This window comes from Tubulanus polymorphus, chromosome 5, assembly GCF_964204645.1.
Source record: "Tubulanus polymorphus chromosome 5, tnTubPoly1.2, whole genome shotgun sequence".
Classification (NCBI taxonomy): Eukaryota; Metazoa; Nemertea; class Palaeonemertea; order Tubulaniformes; family Tubulanidae; genus Tubulanus; species Tubulanus polymorphus.
This window is the reverse complement of record NC_134029.1, coordinates 7,535,233-7,544,824: the sequence shown is the minus strand read 5'-3', so window position 1 is coordinate 7,544,824 and position 9,592 is coordinate 7,535,233. Positions and strand designations below refer to the sequence as shown.

General features: G+C 39.7%; 1 protein-coding gene across 1 annotated transcript; it reads left to right on the top strand.

The window, feature by feature from the left end:
- Window positions 1-230: 230 nt before the first annotated feature.
- LOC141905609 (ubiquitin carboxyl-terminal hydrolase 38-like) lies at window positions 231-9,348 on the top strand. Its single transcript, XM_074794558.1, has 8 exons — window positions 231-333; window positions 2,012-2,941; window positions 3,416-3,517; window positions 3,602-3,757; window positions 3,943-4,133; window positions 4,615-4,708; window positions 5,347-6,420; window positions 7,145-9,348. Exons 2-8 carry the CDS (start codon window positions 2,018-2,020, stop codon window positions 7,310-7,312), a joined length of 2,709 nt encoding a protein of 902 aa, XP_074650659.1. The 5' UTR covers window positions 231-333; window positions 2,012-2,017; the 3' UTR covers window positions 7,313-9,348.
- Window positions 9,349-9,592: the final 244 nt, after the last annotated feature.

Here is a 9,592-nt window from a genome sequence, read left to right as displayed (position 1 = left end):
GGTGGGACGCGAAAGGGCGAAATCTAAATAAATCGTGTAGGCTATGAATAAAACTTGGTATTGTTGTTCTTTCTTTTTATAATGTGGCTATACCCGAATATTTATACTATTTCATGGAGATTATGAAACGCACAAGGAATGTTTGCTTTTCAATGGGAATCGACGTTTCAGCGGGTGAATTGATGGCGAGTGGGCGTGGTGCGGCGGTTCAAGTCTACTGCGACTCGGTGACCTTACTCTTAATTTTTCCATGCAGTTCGGTTGGTGCCGTTTAGTCGGATTAATTAACAGCATTTCGCCGGATGGTAACGCTTTGAAACGAGCGAAAGTAGCGTAAGTAAACGTATTTAGAGTCGCGCCCGCTATGGTATCCGTAATTTCGGGTTGTCCGCTCAACATGGCGTAACTTAGCGTCGATCTCCAGTCGGCGAAAGTTCCCCTGTCAATTCAGTTTCTCGAGTACGCGGCGTTATGACCTGACCTAATTTTGATTTAGATGAATTATTAGTGCAATAGGCGTTTTTTACGAAGCTGGATCTTTGTAAATCGATTCAAGTTACAGTTTTACAGCACTTTTTGGTATAGTGATCTGATTTGCGTCAGTAATCCAGTAAATCAACTTGGACACAGTTTAGTTAACCGATTTATGAAATCAACTAAACTTGCTCGGTGATCCACACAGTCACAGGGGGTCATCCTTATTACCGAGATGATGTATTTTACCGAGATGAACCGAGATGAAATTAAATATAACATATTTATTTATTCCTTATCGATTTTAACACTTGAAATCATGTTATATCAATAATAAATACCTCCTAGAGTCATATTTTACATATTTTTTTATTTAAAAAAATTTTGACTTCAAAAACGTAAACTCGGTTAGCAATAAAATTTCATTGAATTTGATTGATCGACGATCTCATCTCGGTAAAGTTAAAAGTTATTTTTCCAAAAAATATCCGACAAAATATGTAAAATATGAACCCAGCAGGCATTTATTACTGATATGATATGATTTCAATGGTTAAAATCGATATGGAATAAATAAATATGTTATATTTAATTTCATCTCGGCTGATCTCGGTTCATCTCGGTAAAATACATCATCTCGGTAATAAGGATGACCGGTCACAGGCACTCGCCGATTGGCTTGGAATTCGGTTCCTGGGGTTAATGATAGTGTATCTGGGTTATGAGTGGTTATTCTGCAATAAATCCGTGAAAAATCGTCTCGCTACTAATTAGGCTACGTTTAAAAAAGATAATGTCTGCTGACTCCACACACGGCCACATCACAAAACACTACTAACAAACTTCGTTTTTCAATCTAAAACTTTTATTTTATATGACACTTACTAGTGATATGACTTTGTACGCTCAATCCAACCAAAGAGGAATAAATACATCGCAGACCATCATTTGTCAATGATTTGGTTACCGCGTCCACTACACCAATTTTCTTTTAGAATGACGACACTAAACTGATAAATTGACTCGTTTACGAAAAAATGATTACAGGATTCGTACACCTCCTGGATTTCCTGGAATTTGAGAAAAATCATTTTCAGGACCTGGAATTCCTGGAAATTCGGGTTGTTTAAGGGTTTTTCCTGGACAACTCAGGACCTTGGTCATCCAAAAATGTTCTAGTTTATTTTTGTGGTCATTCTCATTTTCAAAGTGTGGTTTGTGCTGGTATGATTTGTCAAGTGACATAAATGTCTATACGATGTAAGTGTATACAGCAACTGGCTCAAGTCTTCTTAATTAGGTGATTAGTAGTCACCATTATTCAGCTGTTCAATTATGGACATCTTTGATGTTAAGTTTTAAACAATAAAGGTACACCTTAATTGTATCTGTGCGATTTCTAATCATCAGAGTAACTAATCCTCGTCGGTTTGCACCATCATATCGGATTAAGCTAAGCTGAATCAGATTCAATTTCCTAACAGGGCCTGATGAATCGACCAATTTTGATTTTTTCAAATCTTTTTCGTCGTTTCAGCTCAAAATGGATAAAATTCTGACTGGAATTCTACTATCCGACAAACCGGTGACGGTGAAGAAAATATTCATCGAGAAAATCGAGAAGGCTGCGTCGTTGCCGCAGACGGACGACATAATCAAAGGAACGTTGGACGCGTGTGTCGAACACATTGTAACGAGCGGCAGCCTGTCGGATAGCACGCATCGCGTTTACCTGAACTGGGCGAAAAACAACATGAAGACGTTCGAGGAATACTTCTCGAACGGAACGTTGATCAAGTTGCTCGACGAGAAAAACAAAAACGGCGTCGGCGCGATACACGTGCTGTCGGAGAGTTTGAAACTGCTCGCCGAGTCGGAGCGACCGACCGGCCGGCTAGAGACGATCGTCGAAGCGAAGTCGATCGGGTACATCCGCGAGAATCGTTGCCTCGAGACGTTGCATCGGTTCTGCGAGTTGTTGAAGGAGTATCCGCAGTGTATACCGAAGGGCGATTTCGCCGGCCGCTTCTGCATCGCCGTCATACGCAATCTGAGCGAGTTGAGCGCGGTCACCGACGGCGATCCGGGCCAGTTTTTCGTGTCAGTCGACGACATCTCGAAGTTTCTCGGCTTCGTCTGGAATCGGACCGGATTCGAGGCGTTGTTGCAGTCGTTGCAGGTGATCTTCAAGATCATTTCGACCGACGAGGACGACCCGTCGGTCGCGTTGGCGTCCGTCGTGCAAAATATTCCCGTTTCGATGATCGGCGATTCGATCAAAGCCGTTCTGAACCAAGGCGATAAGAAAGATTTGAATTTGAAAGTGGCGTTGCTGCGTATGATGGACTGGTTGCGGTGGTTAACGGCGACGAACGTACATTTGTGGTTATTGGCGTACATGAAAGGCCTAGCTAGTATTAAGAGATTTCGTATTTTAATGGATGTCACTCTGGTCAAAGTCGAACAGGTACTTAACCCGAGTTTTCTGTTCCTTACTTTTGTCTAAATAAAGGCTCCAGGGGCCAGCTTTATAGCCTGGTATCAACTTTAACCCGGGGGCTAACTCAATTCATTTTCAATTGAGTTAACCCCTGGCTTGAAGTTGATACCAGTCTATAAAACTGAGCCCAGTTCCTCAGTTCTGAATCATAGTTAAATCGTTGAAAATGAACTTATTTTAAATCATGAGTTATCTCTTTAACTCACAACTGTGGAACTAGATCAAAATTAGAAACTGAGTTTAATTAACGTAAGGAATACAAATTTGCTTACGCCATCAAAGTAACGGTTTTACTGAGATAAACAGTACCGATTTAGTCTACAGTGATTGGGATATGAAAGTCTGAAAATTCGAAATTTTCTCCTTTAAAACTCCTTGTATCCAGGAATGACTGATCTGTAGGAACCCTGTATCTCTAATCAATTTTCTCTCTTGTTTCAGGTATTTTCATTGCTCCGATTCCCCGGAGTTCGCGTTGGCGCTATGGCTGTCCTAAATCACATATTACTCAGCTTCCAACATTGTCCGAAAGCTTTTCATAAGGTAGGCATACGTGACATATCACATTCTGCCATTTTACATAACACGAAATTTAGAATTCTACATATTTTAATTGCGCACCAATAGATCGTAGTCGATATCCCTGAAGTTGTGAAACTTCTAGATAACAGCGATGAAGCGGGTAAAGAATGCTTACTGCAACTAGTAGAACTAACTCATACATTGATTCATCTACATCCTGGATTTCCGGAACTTTACGATCCCGTTGTCGAAGGTATCAAGGTAAGTCTCGAATTTTTATTTTTGAGCTAATCACACAATAAACAAACTTTTCAGAAATCAGGTTGTACATGTGCTGAGAATGTTTTGAGTATGGCCCGAAACTTTGAAAAAAATCTACCATTTACTTCTTCGAAAGCGTCTTTATCCTAAACTGGATCACGAACTTTACATCTCATTGTCTTTAGGACCATCCCAAGCCTGCGTTAACTAAGATCAAAGAGAATTTGACGTTATCGCACTGGACAGCGCGAACCCGTGATAACAGTATTTCAGTGACAGTCGAACAGAAATCGGAAACCGGAAAAACTGGGCTCGTGAATCTCGGCAATACGTGTTACGCAAACAGCGTACTGCAGGCGATTTATATGTGCGATAGGTAAAGGACACTCGACCTAAATTGAAATTTTCGCAACGGGATATTTTTATTGTTAAGCTATTGTATTATATATCACTGGTGCATATTTGGTTTCGCAAGGCTTAGAATACTTAGCGTTCTTGGAGAACACTGATAACAGGTTTTAAAGGGACAGCCACCCTTTTAATTTTCACATCCACCCCTTGGAAAATCAGCCACCCCTTATAGAATATCTGTTGCCCCTACCAGAATGGATGTCAATATTCTCATGCTGATAATTGCTTCGAAATATATTGAGCTCATGTGAAAAATAGAAGTTTACACCAAAATTAAGCTTAATTTTCTGTATTTTTTGGGGGGTTGGAGAGCCTTGCTACTTCAGCAGCCACGCTAGGTCATACTAACACTTAATGATGAATACAGTCCCTTTTAAATTCCAGCATACGAAGAACTCTGAATACTATAGGAATTTGCTAATTTTATGTGTTTTCTTATATTTCAGTTTTCGTAAATCAATTCTGGCTCAGCCCATCTGTCGATTTCAGCCTCTTCTGATTAAATTACAGCGAGTATTTGCTTTCCTCACACTCACGCAGGTAAAAAGCGCATAAAATTTCGACAGAGACAAACACTACGGCAGATGTCGTAATCGAGTGTTATTGTAGCAGTACTTAGTGAATAGTCACTAGTAGTAGACGGTGAATGAAATCAGTGAATAAAGTCACCTTTAACTAGGAATTTAGATTCCCTTATCATTCCTGTGATTGACTAGTTGCGTAGGGTTCCTGCAAATTAGGGAATTTTAGATTTCAAATTACATGTGGGGAATCTTGGGATCAGGAAGATCGGGGAATTATGAGATTGAAAATTTCTTGGTCATGAACCATACAATTTCTGTTAGATTCAATGAATTCTCAATAAGTTGCCCCTACAGTCTTTTTATTTGTGCATAGGTCTTGTGATGAATTATCTAAACACAGGCACATATAGCATGCCACACCTTTGATGATCGGGCTAAATTTGAAAAGCCTTAATTTGTCACTGTTCTTGGACAATATATTTATGTTCAGCTGTCTAAGTGGAACAACGTAAGACCCCTAGTTTGATGTTCGCTTCTCTGGAACTGGGTCCTGCACATTTTGAAAATCACTGAAAAATTTTGAGACATTTCATAAGATGCGTCATTAACTGTCCAACTCTCGTAAACGCCAGTAACAGAAATCTGTTATTTCAGAGGGCGGCGTATTCCCCTACGAACTTCGTGTCTGCGTCGCGTCCATCGTGGTTCATCGACGGTCACCAGCAGGACTGCAGCGAGTACCTGAAGTACATGCTTGACCAGTTACACGAGCAGGAAACGCTGAAACTCAAACAGCAAGCCGAAAAAGACGCAGCCGAAACCGCCGCCAAAGACGTCAACGACGGCCGTGAGTTACAGTCGTTGATACACAGTCATTTTGCCGGTAAAGTGCAGACGACATACAAATGTAAATCGTGCTGTAGCAATTCGTCGCGTACGGAATCGTTCATCGATATCCCGCTCGCGATTCCCGATAAAGATTCTTCGTCAGTCGCTGGTGGCGGCGACGATAAAGAACCTATCGTGCTGGACGATTTGATCAAATATTACCTGGAGCCGGAAACGCTCAAAGGCGATAATCAATACCATTGCGAAAACTGCGAAAAACTGCAAGACGCCGAACGTTCGATTCGCATCGTCGAATCGCCGCAGGTTCTCGTGCTGAACTTGTTGCGATTTTCGTACGACGTGAAAATGCAGTCGCGTTCGAAAATACTGACGGACGTCACGTATCCGAAGACGCTGCTGTTGCCGGTCGCCGGTGACGAGAACGCGCTGAAAACCAAACGCAAACACAGCCAAAACAACGAACTCATAGATCATAAAGTCTACGGGTTGTACGCGGTGATCGTGCATTCGGGAACGTCGTCAGAGAGCGGGCATTATTACTGTTACGCGCGGCATTGCGTTCACAGCAACCAGGGAACAGAATCGTCATACAGCGTGCAGAACGGAGCCGTTGAGACGGTCGATTATTTGCAGGACAAGTGGTACCTGTTCAACGACAGTCGCGTGTCGTATTCGAACTTCGAGTCGTTCAGCGGCGTGACGAAGCGGTTCTCGCGCGACACCGCGTACGTTCTGTGCTATAAACGACTCGATCTCGAGGACGACGAAACGTCGACGCAGCACGATCTCGACGACAGTCTGCAGGCCGCGGTGCTCGACGGACCGTTGAGAAAGGATCTGCACGACATCGTGCAAAAAGACAATCTCGCGATGATTTGCGTAAGTATGAAAATTTTGTCGAGGACGATAACCCCTCCGGTCGTAGAACTACGGGAAAGAGTTAAACTCAAACTTTCGCTTAGATTGGTTTTGGCAAGTACATGTTTTCAATGAGGATTATTATTCAAACAGAAGGATTCTAAGCTTAATCTTATATGTGAAACTGGGGCCCGAAGTTAAAACTTCATGAAATATTAGAAATAATATGGAGAATTGTGGCTGAAAAATCCTATACCATCATCTTATCAGTTGTTAATACTACAAAATCACTAGGGGCTGATTTTATAGACTGGTATTAACTTTACCCTTCATTATCAATTGAGTTAGCCCCTGGGTCAATGTGAATACCAGTCTATAAAATCAGCCCCTAGTGATTTTGTAGTATTAACATCTGATAAGATGAAGGTATAGGATTTTTCAGCCAAAATTCTCTGTATTACTTCCAATATTGGTGACTGGTCAACTGTGAGACTTTCAAACTTCAGATATAGACTTTCAAACTTATGATATTGGTTTTAATTTAGTCTTAAAGCCACAGTGGCAGCTTTTTAACGCATATTTTAGTTTCATAGTTGTTGCTAAAAGTTATTCATTCCAAGATTCAAATATGAGAGAATGAAGTATTTCGATATCGGTATTAAAATCTGATTGAAAATAGAAAATTGTAATGTGTTGCTCGAAAGAAGCGGTCGTGTATCTGATTATTGCTTGAACGTATTTTTAGGAACAGGAACGAACGCGTAAACGACGTGAATCGATGAGCGAATCAAACACGCCGGCATCGTATTTTCACTGGGACGACGAAAGCGACGACGGAACCGGACCTCCGGGTAACTGCGGCGGAACTGGATTCGGCGGTCTAGACAGTTCGGGTCCGCGATTTGTCTGCTGAGGCTGTCGCTTCGAATTCGAATTGACTCCCGATCCGTGTAAAGTGATGATCATTGAGTAAATTTGACAGAACGTCCGCAATCCTGAACGGCCATCTCACAACTCGGAAACTTGGCAGCCCCTATTCGTCTGTGTTATCTTAACTGATGACGTATATTGACTACGATTTTAAGCAAATGACTAGTTGAACTCTTAATTACTAAACACTCTTTGTAACTGAACTGACTGAAATAATTTAAAATTTCTATATATCTCATTCGTACATTATCCCTGCTATTTGTATAGATTTTCTATCTCTTTGATACTGGTAACCACGGAAATGAAATTTTTCTGCGCGTGTGTTGTATATTAACAATGAAATATTTGTACATATAAATTCGAGGAACTATGTATTATGGAAAATTGTGTCAGGCAGTAACTTATTTCAAACTTAAATTTGACTATCATTCAATAACCAACCAAGGTTTCAAATCATGCAGTATGATTAGTGAATAACGAGCGGAAAATTATTTAATGACCTGGTGCGTCTTAACCGTTGCAGTCCAGTGTCGAACTTAGCTTTTGTTTTATAGCAATGGAAGAAAACTAATTGAAGAGGACTAAAGCTCATTTATTATTCTCATTTGTAGTCGATGCTAACGTGTGATACCTCATTGCGTGAAATATTTACACAATCCATAGAGATGTAGATATATTCTATGAATTTTACTAATATCTTCAGCATTACGCTGATCTTTATTCTAAAGAATACTCTTACAGGGTGGCCACTTTTATTCGGGTTGCTTTTTCCGACTATTCCCTGACATGCATTGATCTGTTAAATACGTAAGACATTTTTAAAGAAAAGAAAATTCCCCGATTTCCAGATAAGTGGCCACCCTGTCTTAATTAATTGTGACAATGACAAAGAGAGATATTTTTCAGAAAAAAATTCTTTCATCGCCTTAGAAAACTGTTTCGTAAATTTACGGTTGTTAGAGATGATGAATTGTTAATATTGAGAAAGAATCTCCTTCGTCAGTTGAAGCAATCGGTTTTAAAGCGTATTTTGCAAATGACAGAAATAATTTGTTCTGTGATGAAAAGAAGTTTGATAAAATAATCATTTTGTTGAGTCGATTAGATATTTTATTGTTATACGTTTTCATTTTGATTTGATATATATTGACCTAAATTGAAAGTTTTAGTTTTCTATGTACTTTACAGAGTTGGTTATCGTTCAATTTTTTCCGGAGGAAAACGTTTTTTTAAGATTATTGATATAAGCTTTGTTATACAAGGCGTCGGAATAATTCCTCACTACTGTAATTAGGCCTTAGATGAGTTGACTGTAGTCGGATGTAATTTAGGTAAATGGCAATGAATGATGACGATTAATTATGTAAATACGCTTCTGTACATAGATAATGTTATAATTTGTGAAGGTCAGTACTGTTTTGATAATGCCGCTCAGATGCGAAGAATGAGCTTCAGAGGACTGGAAAATTCAACCTCAATACCCACCGTTAGTTCTCTAACCGAGGAGCCAATTCCACGGCGCTGGGTCGAGATAAAGACAACATTGAATGAAATTATACAATCCTAGAGATTTTAACTTGGTTCTGTGGAATTAGCCCCGGACATCTTGAACTAGCTGTCGAGGCTCCTTGTACTTAAATTTCATTGTTAATGCAGAAAATGGTTTTTCCTAAACCACATTTTTAAACTTCATTTCATTGGTCCAAAAGATGGTCCAGGTTGAGTGGCTCGTCACAAGATTTAAGAATCTGTTTCCACGCTTAAGATTAACTGGAATCAAATGTTGGAGATTTGACCCAAAAATGTGGATCTCTAAGTCAAAAGTTTTCAACAGATCACAGCGTTTGAATTCTATGGGATCATTATGCCAGTGTATTACAAAATGTACAATCATTTCAAGAGTCTCCTGCAAATCCTTAGATTTTAGAACCTAAAACGGATAAATCAAAATACATATTTTCTGAGCAGATGTAAACGAAATGGAAGTCAAAATAAAAGTGAATTTCTGATGCTTCAAAATCAATCTTAGTCGTCAACTGCCTTTGTATTAAAAGAATAACCTTCAAAAACTATTAAATTTTGATTCAGACAAATTAGTTTTACTTAAGACATTCTGATAAATTGTAGTAAAGTATTTTAGAATAAGGATAAATTGTTCTTCAACACGAATGTTACCAAGATGAAACAGGTAATTGCTGATTTCAAAAAGTGAAAGCTGGCATACTGCAGTACAGCAACAAAGTGAGGCAATCGAAGCGGATGA

Bases quoted from the DNA above. Each gene is read 5' to 3' on its own strand.
- LOC141905609 (XM_074794558.1), top strand. From the start codon at position 2,018: ATGGATAAAATTCTGACTGGAATTCTACTATCCGACAAACCGGTGACG. The intron at 2,942-3,415 runs GTACTTAACCCG...CTCTTGTTTCAG, and splicing joins CTCTGGTCAAAGTCGAACAG to GTATTTTCATTGCTCCGATT. The intron at 3,518-3,601 runs GTAGGCATACGT...GCGCACCAATAG, and splicing joins GTCCGAAAGCTTTTCATAAG to ATCGTAGTCGATATCCCTGA.